General features: G+C 51.8%; 1 protein-coding gene and 1 pseudogene across 2 annotated transcripts in view; one reads left to right on the top strand and one right to left on the bottom strand.

Annotated features, from left to right (window-relative positions):
• Positions 1–9,292: 9,292 nt before the first annotated feature.
• On the bottom strand, positions 9,293–9,712 carry LOC311159223 (erythroblast NAD(P)(+)--arginine ADP-ribosyltransferase-like; the record flags this gene model as incomplete). Its single annotated transcript, XM_084215169.1, has 1 exon — positions 9,293–9,712. The coding sequence occupies one exon, from the start codon at positions 9,710–9,712 to the stop codon at positions 9,293–9,295; it is 420 nt and encodes a 139-aa protein (XP_084071295.1).
• Positions 9,713–13,479: 3,767 nt separating this feature from the next.
• LOC311158789 (NAD(P)(+)--arginine ADP-ribosyltransferase 2-like) overlaps positions 13,480–20,383 on the top strand; it is a 32,314-nt pseudogene continuing 25,410 nt past the window's right edge. Inside the window, exons 1-2 of the transcript in view lie at positions 13,480–13,523; positions 14,426–15,200. The product of the transcript in view is annotated as an NAD(P)(+)--arginine ADP-ribosyltransferase 2-like (transcript). The remainder of the gene's footprint in view (positions 13,524–14,425; positions 15,201–20,383) is intronic.

Consider the following 20,383-nt stretch of genomic DNA (forward strand, 5'->3'; position numbering starts at 1 on the left):
GCGTGGTTCTGTTGGAGCAGGGGAGTCCTGTAGGAAAGGGGTGTATTCTTCCTCCGCAGATCCGTGGAAGTAGAAGCAGCTGCTGTTCCTCTGGGGAGTCCAGTGGAGCAAAAGCTGTCTTAGTGTCAGAACCTTGCAGGTTATATCTGCATGGCACTGCTTGGCTCCTCCCTCTGGGCGGAGCATCTCACAATGGGATGCTCTAGTTCTTATCAGTCATGTGCTGACATTCAATAGCCCCTTATCAGCAGATGTCCCTTGTTGATTATGATCACTCAGGAAGAGAGATAAGGAGCATTGCCCACTTGACACCAGACAACTGCCATACAGATGGCAATAGAATACATCCTACCTTGCAATCTGGAACAGTACTCCATTTATTTTATCCTTTATTTAGCAGATAACCAGTAATAGTCTTAATAAGATAATACCCTTATGGGTGGGAACTGCTTTAACATTTATGCTGTGCATAAGAAACAAAAAACAGGGAGATGCAGAAGACCAGATCACTACAGAAGCTGAACTGGGGAGCTGTGCAGACCCTGGTACAGTGAAGACCATGAGAGAGAAAAACTCAAGGCAAGATCAGAAGTGATGACATCATGTCTGGTCACTCTGACCTTCACGCTGACCGCTCTGACCAGAGAAGAGATGACAGGGACATTGCAGGTGAAAGAGATAACAAGGACATTACTTGTGTAAGAAGGATAATCAAGAAGATTGTGTTTCTAAGGGGACTGGGGCAAAGGGGTCCAAGTAGAAAATTTTGTACAAACATTGTGAGCTCCATATCCTGGTAAACTGGTGAAATAAATGGCTTTGCTGGCATTGCAGAGTCCATGTCTCTCAATCCCTGCACACCAGCTGCCCAGTCCCAATCCCAATCATCTGTTTACCCTTCCAGTGTCCCCCTGGTGCTCCTCAGGATCTCATTTCTACTCCCAGATCTTGGTAGCCCTCTTGTGACCCCAGGCTGCTCAAGAACCTCACCCAAATTCCTAAAGCCACTCCCTCAACCCCCCCCCCCCCCCACCCATCTGCCTTGGCCCTCTCCCAGACCCCAGTCCTGCTCTCAGTCCTGTTACCCATTTCATGTCACCCTAGGACCCCAACCCTACTTCAGGGACCAACCCCTGACCCTGCAATGTCAGCCTGGAGCCCTCCATGCCCCCACTCTACAATCCCAGTCCCATGTCTGTCCACAAGTGTCCCCTGGAGTCCCCCAGCCACTGATACTAAAATCAGCTGGAGTGATCTCCCTGATGGAACTGGAGGTATCAGAATGAGGGAATTCTTTATCAGCTCAGACTCACAGCAGATCACTCCTGGTCCTGCACATCAGGGGGGACCTTATCAACAGAATCTATCCATCCTAATTATACATATTCATCAAAATGCGTCTCTTAGCTGATATAAAACCAGAACATTTCCCGTAAATAATTGGCATGGCTCTGCCTCTTTTAGGAAATAATTTTTAGTGTCCTGGAGCGTCATAAAAATGGAGTGTCAGGATGTGGGTTTCACTGTGTCCCAATATCTCAGACGACCTTGTCTCAAACTTTCGCTTTTGCAGGCACTGCTCCGTCTGTGCTACAGAACATACCAAAAACCATCTTACTGGAGTTCCCTTTATCTCTTTCTCCTCAGGTTCCAGTAACTTTTGCTCTTCTGTGTGCACACTTTTACATCCTTTTGTTGATTTTTGCTTGTTCTTTTTAAAGCCCTATCCAGCAACTTCAGGAGAACTCAAACTTTCTGTTCTCTCTCTTATTGCTCAGTCCCCAGGTCCCCAGTCTCACGGTCCCATGTCCCCCCAGTGATGCCCAGTCCCCCTCCCCACTGCTCACTGAAATGCTGCCAGACCTCAGATACCCATTGGGGTCCGCTCTCAGATCTGCCCTTTATTGTAGTTCAGCCACTTCTTTGGGCAGCTGGGTGGTTGCCAGGACAACCAGGGCCTGCTGCTCTCGTTGGTACACAAAGGAGAGGAAATCCTATGGGAGATGCAGACCTCAGGAGCATCTTAAAGTTACCAAATCTGTGTCCTTTCTCGGGAGTCAAAATCAAAGCTCATTCTGGGGCCTCCTGTGTGAAGGAGACTTCAGAAGACCTGTGGGGTGCTCTTCAAAACAACTCAACATCAGCCAGGATTAGCCCAGAGGAATGTGAGCTGCAGCCGTGACTGTTCTCCTCATCCAAGTAGCCAAGAAATCCAGTTTGGGACAAAAGTTTATGGTATATACTCTGCTTACTGGAACTGCAAGAAGTTGTGGAACAATGGGAGGATCTCAATGTCTTACAAAGAGCTCTGGAATAGACAGTGATAAAGAGAGCAAACATAGGAACTCACTTGGCATCTGCTTTGAGCATTGCTCATGCCCATGGAGCCATAAGGAAAGAAAGAAGTTAATTAACAGCACAGGGATCTCCAATTAAATATAAACAACAAATATTGTCCCTCCTTGATACCACCCAGCTGCCCAAAGAAGTGGCCATGCTACAATCCAGAGCACACCAGCTTGGGGACTGACAAATGCCTGTGGGAAATAGATTCGCAATAAAGCTGCACGAGAGGTTCCGCAACAAAGCATCCTGGTGTTAATTCCTGAGAAAGGAATTTCACCACCAGAGGTGAGGCCTGGATAGAGTTGGGCAGATTGAAAATTGGCTGCTTATCTAAAAGCCCAAAATAAAGAGGGAGGGTGAGTGGGTGGGTGAGAGGTAACTCCCAATAACCAGGTCAGGCCCTCCCCAACTGATGCTGCAATTTGTAAAGGAGAAAAGCACCAGAAAAGCTCTGGGGAATTGATGAGATGGGGACAGGTCTGTGGCCTCAGATCCTCAGTGTCTGCAGGATAAAATTGTCAGGTCTGTAACAGAGCAATGCCTGATATGTTTTCAAAAGAACTTTTTGAATTCAAAACCATCACCTCCAGGCATCACTGGAAGAGGAAACACTCCTGGGCATCACCCGCATATGGCTGTTCTGAGCTATCACACCAACATGGGCTCGGGTATCTCCTGGTGTTGGTGGATCCCTTCTTGGGCCCCCAGAACTTCTCCTGCCACACCAGCAATGCCAGGGAAGTCACCCAGGCACTCCCCCAGGAGATCATCCCCAGGCTCAAGGTGCCCACAGGGATCTCATCTGATAGGGGACCCCAAGCGCTATCTGAGGTCTGGCAGCATTTCAGTGAGCAGTGGGGAGGGGGACTGGGCATCACTGGGGGGACATGGGACCGTGAGACTGGGGACCTGGGGACTGAGCAATAAGAGAGAGAACAGAAAGTTTGAGTTCTCCTGAAGTTGCTGGATAGGGCTTTAAAAAGAATGATCAAAAATCAGTAAAAGGATGTAAAAGTGTGCACACAGAAGAGCAAAGGTTACTGGAACCTGTGGAGAAAGAGATAAAGGGAACTCCAGTAAGATGGTTTTTGGTATGTTCTGTAGCACAGACGGAGCAGTGCCTGCAAAAGCGAAAGTTTGAGACAAGGTCGTCTGAGATATTGGGACACAGTGAAACCGACAACCTGACACTCCATTTTTATGACGCTCCAGGACACTAAAAATTATTTCCTAAAAGAGGCAGAGCCATGCCAATTATTTACGAGAAATGTGCTGGTTTTGTATCAACTAAGAAGTGCATTTTGATGAATATGTATAATTAGGATGGATAGATTCTGTTGACAAGGCCTCCCCTGATGTGCAGGACCAGGAGAGATCTGCTGTGAGTCCGAGCTGATAAAGAATTCCCGCATTCTGATACCTCCAGTTCCATCAGGGAGTTCACTCCAGCTGATTTTGGTATCAGTGGCTGGGGGGACTCCAGGGGACACTTGTGGACAGACATGGGACTGGGATTGTAGAGTGAGGGCATGGAGGGCTCCAGGCCAACATTGCAGGGTCAGGGGTTGGTCCCTGAAGTAGGGTTGGGGTCCTGGAATGACATGAAATGGGTAACAGGACTGAGAGCTGGACTGGGGTCTGGGAGAGGGCCAAGGCAGATGGGGGGGGGGGGGGGGGGGTTGAGGGAGTGGCTTTAGGAATTTGGGTGAGGTTCTTGAGCAGCCTGGGGTCACAAGAGGGCTACCAAGATCTGGGAATAGAAATGAGATCCTGAGGAGCACCAGGGGGACACTGGAAGGGTAAACAGATGATTGGGATTGGGACTGGGCAGCTGGTGTGTGGGGATTGAGAGACATGGACTCTGCAATGCCAGCAAAGCCATTTATTTCACCAGTTTACCAGGATATGGAGCTCACAATGTTTGTACAAAATTTTCTACTTGGACCCCTTTGCCCCAGTCCCCTTAGAAACACAATCTTCTTGATTATCCTTCTTACACAAGTAATGTCCTTGTTATCTCTTTCACCTGCAATGTCCCTATCATCTCTTCTCTGGTCAGAGCGGTCAGCGTGAAGGTCAGAGTGACCAGACATGATGTCGTCACTTCTGTTCTTTACTGAGTTTTCTCTCTCATGGTCTTCACTGTACCAGGGCTCCAAGGTCTGCACAGCTCTCCAGTTCAGCTTCTGTAGTGATCTGGTCTTCTGCATCTCCCCGTTTTTTGTTTCTTATGCAAAGCATAAATGTTAAAGCAGTTCCCACCTGTATGGCTATTATCTTATTAAGACTATTAATGATTATCTGCTAAATACAGGATAAAACATATGGAGTACAGATCACAATCAATAAACTTGCCAAATGCAATCATGTCACTGACAAAGAGACTCACTGCATAGGAGAACAAAAGTGTAATGTCCAAGGCCTCCTTGAAAGTAAGAATAAATGACCACTTCTAAAGTTCTAATGTTTTAAATGGCCACTTCTAAAGTTCTAAAGTTCATATCGTGTACTCAGGAGCCATGCCAAGCCCCTTGCAGAGGAACCCTTCCCATGTACACCCCTGTGTGTCCTCTGTGTCCCCTCAGTGTGTGTCCCACTTTGTTCCCCAGTGTCCCACACTGCTCCCAGTAACCTCCCCACCATGGCCCTCCTGGCTCACACCCTGGCACTGCTGGCAATGACCATGGCCCACGCAGCAATTAAAGTGGTGCCCCTGGACGTGGCCCAGGACTCCTTCAATGACCAGTACCGGGGCTGCGGCCCTGCCATGACTGCAGCATTGCTGGCTAGCAGCCACTTTGAGTGCTGACTCTGTACTAGCTAAGCAGCACATTTTAATGAATATGTATAATTAGGATGGATAGATTCTGTCGGCAAGGTCCCCGCTGATGTGCAGGACCAGGAGAGATCTGCTGTTAGTCCCAGCTGATAAAGAATTCCGGCTTTCTGATGCCTCCAGTTCTATCAGGGAGTTCACTCTGGCTGATTTCAATATCGGGGGCTGGGAGGACTCCAGGGGACACTTGTGGAGGGACATAGGACTGGGATTGCTTGTTCATAGACCATTAGGCATATCCATACAGTTTCATAACCTAGTTTCCATATTCCAGGAACTATTTCACATGGGCCTTCCTTGGGTCTGCCTTTTTAGAGCATGCATGTCTCTTGGCTGTGGTTTTGGCTCCTTCTCTTTATCACTTTCAGTCTGGGCCTTGGGCCATACTTTCTGCAGACAGCAGATGCTGATAGTTGGCATATCGATAGCAGGGTCCTTGTGACATGGATTTTATCAAACCAAACAGACAGTTCACTCGTACCTATATCAGCTACCACTACTACTATGTCTAAGATTTTGTTAATAGCAGAAATAAAAGCAAAACTATTTTAACATATAGATAAAGGATTCATCTTAATATTTGCACAAAGCCAAGAGATTTGATTTGTCTTCCATCCTCTTTTCCCTTTTTTCTCTTTTCCTACAGGAAAAATGGCAGGGGTGGCTGAGGCACCTTATTGACCCCCTTTTTCACGGGTCATGGTGGCCTTGGTGATAATGGAAACCACAGCGACTGTGAGAAATGAACGCTCACTTTAAATTTTTAAAGGTTTATTAAACTTCAACAACACTACAAAGGGACCGAATGAGGAAAAAGGGACAGTGTTGGAAGTGCAGCCAACTGCCACAAATTGGCTGCTCTGCCTTTTATACCCTGGGGGGGGGGGGGGGGGGGTTGCATCAGCCAAATACATATTCATAAGGAGTCATACATATTCAAACATTTTCCTAATAAATCCCTTTACCCACCCAAAGTCTGCCAGTTGTCTCTTTCTTGCTGACCAGTGGTGGAGACCTTCCTGTAGTCTGACTGAAGCTGAGGTGTTGTCATGACACGTCTCCCCAGCAACTGTTTCTCCCATTCCCAGCTGCCCCATCCAAGGGGCGCAGGTACACGCCCTCTCTCCCTCCCTCCTCCCTTCACATGTCCCTGACAACCCTGAAAACCAATGCTGTTGGGGAGAAACAATATGGGTTGGGGAAAGGGGCTTGTAGGGAAAACAGAGGGTGTCCAATCAACATATAACAATAACATAACCTACATCTACAAAACTTCTCTTAACATACAAACACAATATTCATCCCTTAATTTTGAGAGTCAGTCATCATGTTACCCATCTGTACCAAAGCTGTGGATGCCCCACTCCTGGAACAGTCAAGGCCAGGCTGGGTGATGCCTGGTGCAGCCTGGCCCAGGGGAAGATGTCCCTGCCCATGGCAGGGCTGGCACCGGACGGGCTTTAAGGTCGCTCCATCCCAAACCATTGCAGAGCACCTGGGGCTGGGACGGGGTGGGGCGGGTGCTCGGCAGCGCCAGCAGCTCATGCTGCCCCCTGTTGTTGGCAGCCGGAACTGCAGCTGGGAGTGACGCATGCACAGCGCTGCTGATTTCCTGCACTCACTGCTGCCCTCCGGTGGACAATTCCCAAACCACAACTGCCAGAATTCCCAAATCCCAGAATGGGTCAGGCTGGAAGGACCCGGAGTGGGCACCTGGCCCAACTTCCCAGTTCAGGCAGCATCATCTCCGAGCACAGGATTGGTTCCAGAGCAGCCCAAAACTGGACACAGCACTGAGCAGAGTTGTACATGGCGCTGGGCACAGTTGTACACGGCACTCCTGATGTGCCTCCCTGGGCAGTTCAGAGGGGCACGAACACTCCCTGACCTCCTGGCCCCACCCCTCCTTATGGCCTCTGTATCCCTCCTGGTCCTTGGACACACGGCCACCTCCACTGCTCACCAACCAGCACCCCCAGATCTTTCTCCAGCGCTGCTTCGGCAGGTCAGCCCCAGCCTGGACTGGCACAAGGAACTGTTTGTCCCCAGGGACAGGACCTGCCCTTGCCCTCTTGAACCTTCCAATTTCCAGGCTTTAATGTCCTCCTGAACGGCAGGATTTGGCAGGATACTCTGCCTGGAATGTGGCTATGGGAAAATGCCCCATTTCTGGCTATTGGAGCTACAGTGAGAGGGTCTTGTGCTGCTTTTGGTGCTGAATTGGGCTAAAACCAGCCCAAATTACCAACCCAGAGCTGACAACTGCAGGTGAAGAACAGAGCTGGGCCTGGCCATCCATCAGCTGACCCTGGGAATGGCCAGTCCCCTCTCAGACAGAGATTCCTCTCCCCTGTTCTTGCTTGAAATGAAATGTGTGTCTGCTTCCTCCCTTGGGAAGGGGATGCTCCCCAAGGATCCTTCTCGAGGCTGAGAGAAAGAGACATTCCCACGAGTGTTGGTGTGGGGAGTGACATTGAGCCCTGCATAAGAACTGCCACTTTTTGCTGGCTTTGTCAGAATTATTTAATGGAATTGTTTTGAGAGAATTACTTAATGGAATTGCTTTCCACAATGACACTGGTGCCCACAGTGGCAACAGTGGCTGTTGTAACTTTGTGGCTCAGGGAGTCTTGGTGGTCAAGGTGGCCACAGTGGCCTTGGTGGTTACAGGGACGGCGGTGGCCAGAGTGGCTGTGGTGGCCACAGTGCCACAGTGACAGTGGTGGCCACAGTGACCTCATGGTGGCAATAGCTGACAAGGTGGCCAGAGTGGCTGTGGTGGCCTTTGTAGCCTTGGTGGCCTTGTTTCTCTAGTGGTCATGGTAGGATTGTTGATTGTGCTGGCCGCAGTAATGACAGTGACCTTGGTGCCATGTTGGCCATGGTTGCCAGAGTGACCACAGTGACCTTGGACACCATGGTGGTCTCGTGGCTCAGAGGATCCCTGTGGCCACTGCCAGGGCTGAGGTGACCAGGAGGAGTCCTCCAACATGGAATGGGGCCCTGGGGACGCTCCCACCTGGGGGACAAAGAGAGGGACATCAGGGGGATCACGGGGGTAGTGAGAGGTTTGGGTATGACAATAACGGGGGGTTAGGGGTGACAGGAGACATGGGGGCCATGAGGTGTCAGGGGACAGGGTGTTGGAGGGGGCACATGGGGCTACAGGCACCAGGGGGGTCAGGGGGGTCATGGTGGGCTTACAGCTGACAGGGGTTGCAGAAGTCAGGGGGTGCCATGGCAGGTGACAGAGAGTGACAGGGGTTCAGGAAGTGCCTCAAGGGGTCCCAACCCACCCACATCCAGCACACAGGGCCCATCCCCACAGCGCTGCCTTTGGTGGGGAGTGACAGGGCTTAAATGGGGAGGTCCCTGTCTCTGTCCCTTTCACAGTTGTCCCCTGGCTGGGGTGTCCCCGAACCCTGTTCCCTGCCAAAAGTGGGGATCCCCATCCCTGTGCCCATCATGGGCATTCCTGTCCCCGTGCCCACAATGGGTGTCCCCAAATTTGGTGTCCCCAGCATGGGGTCTCCCTGTCCCCAAACTCTCAGTGAGTGTCCCCACTCCCTGTGCCCTGTCATGGGTGTCCCCTGTCCACTGTTGGTCTCCCCAGCACTGGGTGTTGCTGACCCCCCAGCCCCAGGGAGTCTCCCCAGCACAGGGTATCCCTGTCCTTGTTCCCAGCCGTGGGTGCTCCTATCCCCACAAACACAGTGGGGGCCTATGTCCCTGTCCCCCATGCCCAGTGAGTGCCATTGTCCCTGTGCCTTCTGATGGGCCACAGTTGGTGTCCTCATCGCCCCAGGCTGTCCCCTGTGGTGTCACCTTGCAGCCACTCGCAGCTGTAGTTGCTGAAGATCCCGGTGGAGCGGAGCTGGATCTGTGCACTGTCTCCTTTCTGGCTGACTTCGATGACCTCAAAGGTCTCAAAGGGTGGGATCAGCACCTCCTTCTCATTAGGATAGATGGAGAATTCCTGGATTTCTGCACCGTGGTGCATGTGCACATGGAAAACTGTGTCTATCCCAAAGCCCTCAGCAGTTTTTCCACTCTGTGACACTGACATGAATTGACTGAACTGGACAATGGCACCCTGCTCTGCCTTGAACCTTACCCCATGCACCCCCAGTACACATTGTGACACTGCAGTCCCTGAGTGTCCCTCAGTGTCACCAGGGCCTGGGTCAGTAGGAAATGCAGCGTTTTGAAGTGGAAGTTGTCCCAGTATTCCTGGCGGGAGCGCCCAGCCACGTGCACAGCTGGGTTCAACTTCTTGAACACACCATCCATCGTGTAGGCCATGAGGGAAATGGCCTGGGCTGGGGATGACAGAGGGGACACAGGGGACCCCCGTCTCTGCCACTCGACTGTGGCCTTGAGCCAGGCCTGGGCAAAGAGAGGGTTGTGCTCAAAGTCGGAGCGGTTGAGGGCCAGCAAGGCCTCAGTCATGGCAGGGCCACATCCCCGATACTGGTCATCAAAGTCCGGGGCCATGTCCAGGTGGAACACATCAACAGCCGTGGTGGCCATGGCAATTGCCAACAGTGTCAGGGTCTACACCAGGGGGGCCATGGAGTGGAGAGGCCACAGAAACCAGGGTGGAACACTGGGGGACACAGAAGGAACACAGAGGAGACACAGGAAGGGTTCCTCATTGAGGGACCAGGGAGGGGAGTGGGGTCAGCCCAGGGGGAAGGGAGGCACTCCTGGCCAGCTGACCCCTGGGCATGTCTGGGGTCCCTGATCCTGAATCCTGGGGTTACTTATGCCTTCCCAATATCCCCCAGCCCCACGGACTCCAATCCCAGTCCCATAGTGCCATGTCCTCCTGGTCCCCAGAAGACCAATCCTACTCCCATGAATAAAAGTCCCCTCACTCCCAGCAGGATCCCGACCCAAATCCTGGGGTCACTCCCTGAACCCCCCAGTGTTCCCCTCAGCCCGTCCCCAGACCCCACTCCCCTTTCCCAATTTTTTTGCTGTCACCCCAGGACATCAACCCAAATCCAGGCATTACACCTGCCCCCACAGTGTCTCCCAGCTCCTCCATGACCCATATCCGCTCCCACCATCCCATGCCCCCCCGATTTTCCCCCCAGAGCCCCCCATGTTCCCAGTCCCAGTGTCCCCCCATGTGTGCAATCCCAATCCCTCAGTCCCGTGTCCCCCCCAGCAGTCCCCAGGGTTCCCCCCAGCCCCGATACCAAAATCAGCCAGAGTGAGCTCCCTGATGGAACTGGAGGAAGCAGAAAGCCGGAATTCTTTATCACCTCAGACTCACAGTGGATCTCTCCTGGTCCTGCAGCTCAGGGGGAACTTTGCCGCAAGGTCTTTATCCACCACAATTGCAAATGTTCATTAAAATGTTTCCCTCTCCTAGTACAGAAACAGCACCTTTCCTAGCAATAATTTGCATGGCTCCGCCGCTCTCTTGAAATCCTTTTATGGTCCTGCAGAGTGCGAAAAATTAGTTTTCACAGTGTGGTTTTCACTGAGTGCCCCAGCATCCCAGAAGACCTCACATTGAACTTTCACTTTCGGCAGACTCTGCTCCTTCTGATTTACAGAAATTGCCAAAAACCCTTCACTGGAGTGCCCTTTATCTCTTTCTCCACAGGTTTCTGCAACCTTTGCTCTTCTGTGCACACACTTTAACATCCATTTACTGTTTTTTGCTAGTTCTTTTTAAGCCCTATCCAGCACCTTCAGGAGAAGTCAACCTTTCTATTTTATCTCCTATTGCTCTCCCTCCAGAACCCAAATCCCACTGTCCCATGTCACCCCAGTTTGCCCCAGTCCCACTGCTCACTGAGTTGCTGCCACACCTCAGATGCCAATTGGTGTCCCCTATCAGATGACGTCCCTGTAGGCACCTTGAGCCTGGAGATGATCTCCTGGGGGAGTGCCTGGATGTCTTCCCCGGCCTTCTGGCCTGGCAGAAGAAGTTCTGGATCCCCAAAAAGGGATCCACCAACACCAGGAGATAAATGAGCCCATGCTGGCATGGTAGCTCAGAAAATCCATTTGCCAGTAATCCCCAGGAGTGTTTCCTCTTTCAGTCGTGACTGGAGGTGATGGTTTTGAATTCAAAGGGTTCTTTTGAAAACATATCAGGCATTGCTCTGTAACGGACCTGACAATTTTGTCCTATGGAGACTGAGGATCTGAGGCTGCAGACCTGTCCCCATCTCATCAATTCCCCAGAGCTTTGCTGGTGCTTTTCTCCTTTGCAAATTGCAGCATCAGCTGGGGAGGGCCTGACCTGGTTATTGGGAGTTACCTCTCACCCTCCCAGCCACCCAGGCACTCACCCATTCTCTTTTTTGTGGGCTTTTAGATAAGCAGCCTAGATAAGGCTCAGATGACTTTGGGTTGTAGCAGCAACAGTTCTCCTCATCTAAGAGGCCAGGAAATCCGATTTGGGACAAAAGTTTGTGGTATATCCTCTGCTTGCCATAACTATAAGAAGAGGTGGAACAAGGGGAGGAGCTCACAGTGTTACAAAGAGCTCTGGAACTGGCAGTGAGAAAGAGAACAAACACAGGAACTCCCTTGGCATCTGCTTTGAGCATTGCTCGTGCCCATGGAGGCATATGGGAAGAAAGAAGTAAATTAACTGCAAAGGGAACCCTGATTATGTACAAACAAGAATTATTTTCCCTCCTCGATATCACCCACCTGCCCAAAGAAGTGGCCATGCTACAGTCCAGGGCACACCAGCTTGGGGATTGACAAATCCGGGTGGGAAATAGACTTGCAATGAATCTCCATGAGAGGTTCCGCAACAAAGCATCCTGGTGCTAATTCCTGAGAAAGGAATTTCACCGCCAGAGGTGAGGCCTGCATAGAGTTGGGCAGATTGAAAATTGGCTGCTTATCTAAAAGCCCACAAAAAAGAGGGTGGCTGGGTGGGTAGGTGGGTGAGAGGTAACTCGCAATAATCAGGTCAGGCCCTCCCCAACTGGTGCTGCAATTTGGAAAGGATAAAAGCACCAGCAAAGCTCTGAGGAATCGATGAGATGGGGACAGGTCTGCAGCCTCAGATCCTCGGTGTCTGTAGGACGAAAATGTCAGGTCTGTTACAGAGCAATGCCTGATGTATTTTCAAAAGAACCCTTTGAATTCAAAACCATCACCTCCAGGCATCACTGAAAGAGGAACACCTCCCAATGATAACTGGCAAATGGATTTCCTGATCTATCATGACAACATGGGCTCAGGTATCCCCTGGTGTTGGTGGATCCCTTTTTTGGGGGTCCAGAACTACTTCTGTCAAGCCAACAAGGCCAGGGAAGCCACCCAGGCACTCTCCCACAAGATCATCCCCAGGCTCAAGGTGCCTCAAGATGTCTGTTGTGGGATTTTTGCAGGAAAATGGACACAGTGCCCAAGCCAGCCTTTATGGCATCTGAGTAGAATTTCACAGTTTCCCAGACTGCTCGAACACAGGAAGAGCCTACTCAGGAGAAAAACAAGTCCAGGATGTGGGGCACGCTAAGAAGATGGAACAAAAACCACAGCAGAGCGCATGAAGGCAAAACAATAAACCACAGTGAGACGCATGAAGAAAGAAGAATGACCAATCAGCTGAAGGCTTGAGACGCGTGCACAGATTGGCTTAACCAATCATGTGTTAGCCTGAGGCGCGTGAACAGCAGAACAAAGAATAAATACAGTTTGTTCTTGTCATAAATTTGACTTCACTTGATCATATTGATCATGGCATGACGTCCCATTGCTGATCCTCCGCAGATGTCATCTGATAGGGGACCCCAACTGGTATCTGAGGTGTGGCAGCAACTCAGTGAGCAGTGGGGAGTGGGACTGGGGGGAACTGGGGGAACATGGGATGGTGGGATTGGGGTAATGGGGGGTGGGCAGTAAGAGAGAGAATAGAAAGTTTCACATCCCTTAATGGAGCTGGATAGAGCTTAAAGATAAATGGGCAAAAGCAAGGAAAGGAGGTAGAAGTGTGGACACAGAAGGGCAGAGGTTGCTGTAACCTGTGGAGAAAGAGATGAAGGGAACTCCTGTGAGGGTTTTTGGGCAAGTTCTGTAACACAGAAGGAGCAGTGTCTGCCAAAAGTGAAAGTTCAAGGTGAGGTCTCCTGGGATATTGGGGCACTCAGTGAAAACTACACTGAGAAAACTCATTTTTAGGAATCTCCAGCACAATAAAAATTATTTCCTAAAAGAGGCAGATCCATGCAGATTATCTATGGGAAAACTGCTGGTTTCTGTATTAGATAAGAGACACATTTTCATGAATATTTATAATTATGATGGATAAATACCCCATGGCAATGTTCCCCCTGACCTGCAGGACCAGGAGAGATCTGCTGTGAGTCCGAGCTGAGGATGAATTCCAGCTATCTGATACCTCCAGTTCCATCTGGGAATTCAGTCTGGACAATTTCAGCATCAGGGGCTGGGGACCCTTGGTGGAGGAACATGGGACTGTGGGATTGGGGTCTGATGGGGGGAACTGGGGGTGTCAAGGGACTGAGGTCCTGGGGTTTTCTGTGGGCCAGCGATGGGAGACACAGGACCATGGGAGTGGCAGTGGGGTACTGGGGGACACTTGGGTAGCACATAAGACTGGATTGGGGTCAGGGATCACTGGGGAGGTCATGGGAGTGAGAGTTGGGTAAGGGGGGAGGGGACAGGGACAAGTGGGACCCATTGGGGCCCCCAAACCTTGGGTCAGGGTCCTGGGGGACATGGGGTCAATGGGAGGGGTACAAGGGATTGGGAGAGGGATTGGGGTAATGGAGGCACTGGGAAACAGCAGGAGGGGGGGACACAGACCTATGGGTGTGAAATTGGGAGTCACTGGTGTTACTGGTGGGGGGGAGGGGTGATATCAGGAAGTGACCCCAGGATTTGAGTCAGGGTCCTGCAGGGGGCCTGAAAAGACATTTTGAGGGGGTATGTAGGACTGTGGGAGTGGGATTGGGAGTCAGGGGTGTCTGAGGGACACTGGGGTAACCAGGAGTGAGCCCAGGATTTGGGATCAGGCTCCAGGACATGTCCAGGGGTCTCCTGGCCAGGCCTGCCCGGACTCTCCCTGGGCTGACCCCACTGTCACTCCTCAGCCCCTCACCAAGGAAGTCTCCCTGTGTCCCACCATGTCCCTCAGAGTGCCCTCCGTCCCATCAGTGTCCCCTCAGCATCCCCTGGTGCCCTCCAGTGTCCTTCCTGTGTCACACAGTCTGTCCTCTGTGTCCCCTCTATGTCCCACAGTGTCCCACACTGGCCATGTGGACTCTCTTCTCCATGGCTCCCTTGGCTCACACCCTGGCACTGCTGGCAATGACCGTGGCCACTGCGGACATCACGGTGGAGCCCCTGGACATGGCCCAGAACTCCTTTGATGACCAGTACCTCAACTGTGGCCCCGCCATGACCGCAGCATTGCCAGCCCTCAACAGCTCCGAGTTCCAGGAGAACAAGGACTTTTCCCAGGCCTGGGTGAAGGCCACAGCCGAGTGGCAGAAGCGGGGCTCCTTTTCATCCCCTCTGTCCCCAGCCCAGGCCATCGCCCTCATGGCCTACACCATGGAGGACGTGTACGATCCGTTCAACAAGGCTGTACGCACAGCTGGAAAGTCCAGCCAGGAATACCGAGACAACTTCCACTTCAAAACGCTGCATTTCCTGCTGACCCAGGCCCTCCAGAAGCTGAGAAGCCCTAATGATTGTAAGACCGTGTTCCGGGGAATAAAAAGCTACCAGTTTGAGGTGAAGACTGGCGATAAAGTCCGCTTTGGTCAATTCGCTTCATCGTCGCTGGATAAAACAGTCGCCCAGAGTTATGGGACAGACACGATGTTCGAGGTGTACACATGCCACGGCCTGGACATCCAGGCTTTTTCCTACAATCCCAGAAAACGTGAGGTGCTGATCCCACCCTTTGAGACCTTTGAGGTCACTGATGTCCACACAGAAGGCAGCACGATGAACATTGAGCTTCGCTCCACTGAGAACTCCAGCGACTACAACTGCGAGTGGCTGCGAGGTGACATCTTGGGAACAGCCTGGGGGGATGGGGACACTCAGGGAGGGTTGGGGACAGGGACACACGGTGCAGGGGACACCCATGGCCCAGAGGGGACAGGGACACCTACTGTAGGCAGAAGGCAGGACACCGAGAGCTGGGGACAAGGTGAGGGACAGCATTGCTTGGGCACAGGGGATGGGGACACCCAGTGCCAAGTAGGTGGGACAGGGACATCCCGTGCTGAGGCTGGGGGGACAAGGTACATGGTACATGGCTGGGTAGTGGGGAAATGGACCTTGTTATGGCCCCCTCTGACCCCATACCCTCACGGCCCCCCCATCACCCCCTTCCCTCCCCATGGCCTCTTGGCCCTCTCACCCCATTAACTCCCTGACCCCTCTCTTTGTCCCCACAGGTGGGAGCCTCCCCAGGAACTCCCCCCGCATTGCAGGGCTCCTCCTGGCTACCATGGCCATGGCAGTGGCCATTGGAACACTCTAAGCCACGAGGCCACCAAGGTCACTGTGGTCATGGAAGCCCCTGTGGAAGGCCACCAGGACAAAGGCCACCACAAACCCCAGAGAAATGAGCCCACCAAGGCCACCAAGGCCATTATGACCACTATGGTCCCTTGTCCGCTCTAACCACTGTGCCCGTTATTGCCACTACGACCACTGTGGCCACTTTGATCTCTATGACCACTCTGGCCACTCTGGGCATTGGAACCACCATGGTCAGCACGGCCATTGTGCCCACAGTGACCCATGATGTCACTGTGCCCTCTGTACCTACCGTGGTCACCGTAACTACTGAGGCCACCATGGCCACCATGATTCCCGAGGTGACCAAGGTCACCGTGACCACCACAGCCACTGTGGTCACCATGGTCACTGTAACTAGGTGTCCATCCTTGAAAAGCCCCTCCCAGAGCTGCCCAGCAAAGGAGCCATGCCAGGGCAGCAGGACCAGCACAAGGTGGGCTGGAGCAGCCAGGACAGCGCAGGACAGCACAGACAGCAGAGATTGGGCAGTGCCTGGGGCCACTTGGGCACTTCCCAATAGAGGGGTTTGGGAGTGGCGATGTCACAGCCACCTGCTAATGCTCCTTGGCTGCCTCACCCGATGTAGCAATAAATGGCCGCTTGCTCACCTGCCATATAGGAAATGTATCAAAAACTTGATCCTTGCTCACCTGGCACATCAAATGTTTATCAGAACTTTATCCTTGCTTGCCTGGTGTATCAAAAGTTTACAAAAATCTGCTTCTGGCTCCCCTGATGTATCCACTACAGCTCCTTTAATGCCCCTCCTGCAGGGCAGCTCATTTCCTAAAATAAACCGTTCCTGGAGTTTTTGTTAGAGGAAACTTAAAGCCTCATTTTTCAAACCTTGCTGTTCAAAGTAGTGCTGGAGAAATGTCCCTCCCTTTTTCCTCGTTCACTGCAGACCCTCAGAAAGCACCTGGAGGGGCTGGAGTGTGTCCAAGGAAGGGATGGAGCTGGGGAAGGCTCTGGAGCACCACGAAGGGCTGAGGGAGCTGGCTGGGGCTGCCCTGTTCTATTTAAAACAGATGAATGATCAGTTCGGGGCCAGTTCCAAAGTTCCTCATTTCAGGAAACACTTCAGAAGAAGCATTGGGAGGAAAAAAAAGAAAAACAAAAAGAATGAAGAAGGATGAAAAATAAAATAGAGAAATGGAGAGAGAGGCAGCACCACTGTCATGGTTTGACCCTGGCACAATGCTAGTGCCTTTATGAAAATACTTTCTATCTGGTTTCTGCTGTGAGATGTAATTAGAAATAGAGCAAAGCAGGCTCCCGCTTAAGAACAAAAGGAAAAAAAAACCTTTATTAACCCACAACTATATATAAATACAAACACACAGAGCTCGGAATGAAAATTTTCCAAAAACATTCCTCCTCCCCACCACCAAATTTCTAATACATCCACCTCTCAGATCATCAACTCTCAGTCTATCACCACCCTTCAGATCATCAATTCTCAGTTGATCAAGGAGACAGGAGTCCTTCTTGTACCATAGGCTTCCTCAGGAAACACAGTTGAAACTTTTTGCGTTCTCATGTCTGACGTGGCACCGCCCGGAGATCATTTTGCCATCATGACCTCTTCCTTCCATGCCCAGCGTTCTCACTGCTGCTCATGGACCAGAGCTGCTTCTAGGGTTTTCCTTTTAAAGGGTGCTTTGCCTAGTTCCAACAAAAAGCACAGTCTCTCATTTTTGGGACACCTGTCTCCCCCAGACTTCACCCCCTAGGACTGAGGGGTCTCAAGAACAAAGATCTTCTTCTTCTTCCCTGAAGATGGAGGGTAACACAACCACCCTCCTCACCCGTCATCTCTGTCCATGCACTCTTTCAAGTCACATCACTGCACTCTCTTGGCTGCAAGCCATTGCCTCCCCCCTAAATGCAGTCTCTGTGTCACAGGAAAGAAATGGTTCTGTCTCTGGCTATAAAAGAACAGTCCAGCCAAAGGCCACTCCATCACCTCCTCTCACCTAAGATTTTTCTCAACTTCTCTGGTGGCCCATTTCCTCTTATCTCATCCCTATCTCTCTTCTCATTCAACTCCAGGAGGATCAGCATTTGTAATGTTTCCATCATCCAAGAAAAGGGTTAAAAATCTCAGGTTCTGCCTGTCTAGAACTCCCACGGCTGCCCTCTGGGCACTTTCTCACCGCACCCCCCTCTTCTCTTTCTTGGCTGGCCATGCTATCAAATCTCAAGGTGGCACAGGCACAGACACCAGCTCTCTTTCTCTCTCTCTTGGTGCGGGGTGGGCGGGGGGAGGACTGCTCGAGGTGTCTCAGGGTTCCTCCACCCTTCCTTCCTGCAGGGGCCTTCACCTCCCTTCGCTGTCCAAGGCCTGGCCTACCTCACCACATGGCCTACCCTCACCCACCCAGCCTGCAGCTGGGTGGGGGAGGTCTGACCTCTTTCACTGATGAAACCCAAGAGAGCTTCCGCCTGGGAGTTCTCTGTTTTTAACCCCCCCTGTGTTCCCAGAGGCATACCCATGTCCTCAGCGGCCACAGCAGGTGTCAATATTCAAATCTGAGCACCTATTGGTTTGACCACAGCATCCCAAAAAAAACACTTCCTCTCAAACCACAACAACCACCCAACTTCCTCTCAAACCAGGGAAACCACCCATTTATTTATGAAAAAAAAACCCTGATGTTTTGCTCAGGAAACTCTTTTGCTTTTCAAATCAGGGATTTTTCCCTCTATACCTGCACATCTTCTGGAGTTGTGGTTCAGGAATTGTCCACCGGAGGGCAGCAGTGAGCGTGGGAAATCAGCAGCACTGCACATGCTCCGCCTCCAGCTGCAGTTCCAGGTGCCAACAGCAGGCGGCAGTACGAGCTGCTGGTGCTGCCTGCCAAGCCCCATCCCGGCCCTGGGGGCTCTGCAATGGTTTGAGATGGAGCGACCTTAAAGCACATTTGGTGCCAGCCCTGCCATGGGCAGGGACATCTTCCCCTGGGCCAGGCTGCTCCAGGCCCTGCCCAACCTGGCCTTGAACACCACCATGGATGGGGCAGCCACAGCTTTGTTATAGATGGGTAATGTGATGATTGACTCTCACAATTAAGGGATGAATATTATCTGTACATTAAGATAAGTTTTGTTGATTTATGATTATGTGACTGCAGTTTGGTTTTGGGACACCTTTTGCTCTCCCCACTGTCCCCCTTCCCCCCTCTGTATTGTTCCCACCAGACGGCCTTGGTTGTCAAGGTTGTCAGGAACATGTGGAGGCCAGACATGTACCTGTGCCCCTTTCATGGGGCTGTTGGGAATGGGGAAAACCTGTTGCTGATGAGGCATGGCATGCCTCACCTCACCTCACCTCACCTCACCTCCAGTCAAGTTACAGGAAGGTCTCCACCAAGAGACAGCAAAGAAGGGTGTCCTGGTTCAGGGCAAATTTGGGAGAGAATCCCCAAAGAGGGGCCCCTCCAGACAGCAAACCCACACGGTCCCACCCCCCAGCCGGTTCGGGAAGAATTCCTCGGAGAGAAGTGGAAAGAACCTGTTTATCTAACAGGCACAGCACCCCCCAGCACACAAAATTAACAATACCGGATGACAGCACTGTTTCACCGCTCTGAAAAAGATGACAAATTCAGAAAGTCTCTCTGGGGGGGGTTGCTCTGGTATCAGTCCCTCCGGCGCTGGGCAGCTGCTGCAGTCGCAGGGTGCAAACTCTTGATGTTCCCAGGTCCCAGTCCGGAGCAGGTTCGAGTAGATCCAAAGAGAGGAGAGGAGAAACAGTCCAGGAAGAAATTTGGACTGTTTAGCTAAGCTAACTAATGAGGAAAAAAAGCAAGGAGCGAGAGCAAGCAGAAGCGGGGGCAAGCAGAAGCAAGAGCAAAAGCCAAAAAAAAAGCAAAAAAACAGAAACAGCACTATGTACTGCCCCGTCTGTATGTCCCGCTGGCCGTGGGGGAGCGGCTGATAAGGGGCCAAAACAAAACATTACCTCTGCAGAGCCAGTCTTGAAGGCAGGGAACAAAATATCCAGCATAAACAGACACACGAATGGGGATACAAGCATCCTAACGTCAGCCTAGGACATTATGTCACTGACAACCCTGAAAACCAATGCTGTCAGGGAGAAACAATATGGGTTGGGGAAAGGGGCTTGTAGGGAAAACAGAGGGTGTCCAATCAACATATAACAATAACATAACCTACATCTACAAAACTTCTCTTAACATACAAACACAATATTCATCCCTTAATTGTGAGAGTCAATCATCATGTTACCCATCTGTACCGTGGCTGTGACTGCCCCACTCCTGGAACAGTTCAAGGCCAGGCTGGGCGATGCCTGGTGCAGCCTGGCCCAGGGGAAGATGTCCCTGCCCATGGCAAGGCTGGCACCGGACGGGCTTTAAGGTTGCTCCATCCCAAACCATTGCAGAGCCCCCGGGGCTGGGATGGGGCGGGGCAGGCGCTCGGCAGCGCCAGCAGCTCATGCTGCCGCCTGTTGTTGGCAGCCGGAACTGCAGCTGGGGGCGGCACATGTGCAGTGCTGCTGGTTTCCCCGCGCTCACTGCTCCCCTCCGGTGGACAATTCCCAAACCACAACTGCCAGAATCCCCAGAATGGGTCAGGCTGGAAGGACCCAGAGAGGGCACCTGGCCCAACCTCCCAGCTCAGGCAGCATCATCT

The sequence above is a fragment of the Fringilla coelebs genome (genome assembly GCF_963513975.1).
Source record: "Fringilla coelebs genome assembly, chromosome: 1".
NCBI classification, from domain to species: Eukaryota; Metazoa; Chordata; class Aves; order Passeriformes; family Fringillidae; genus Fringilla; species Fringilla coelebs.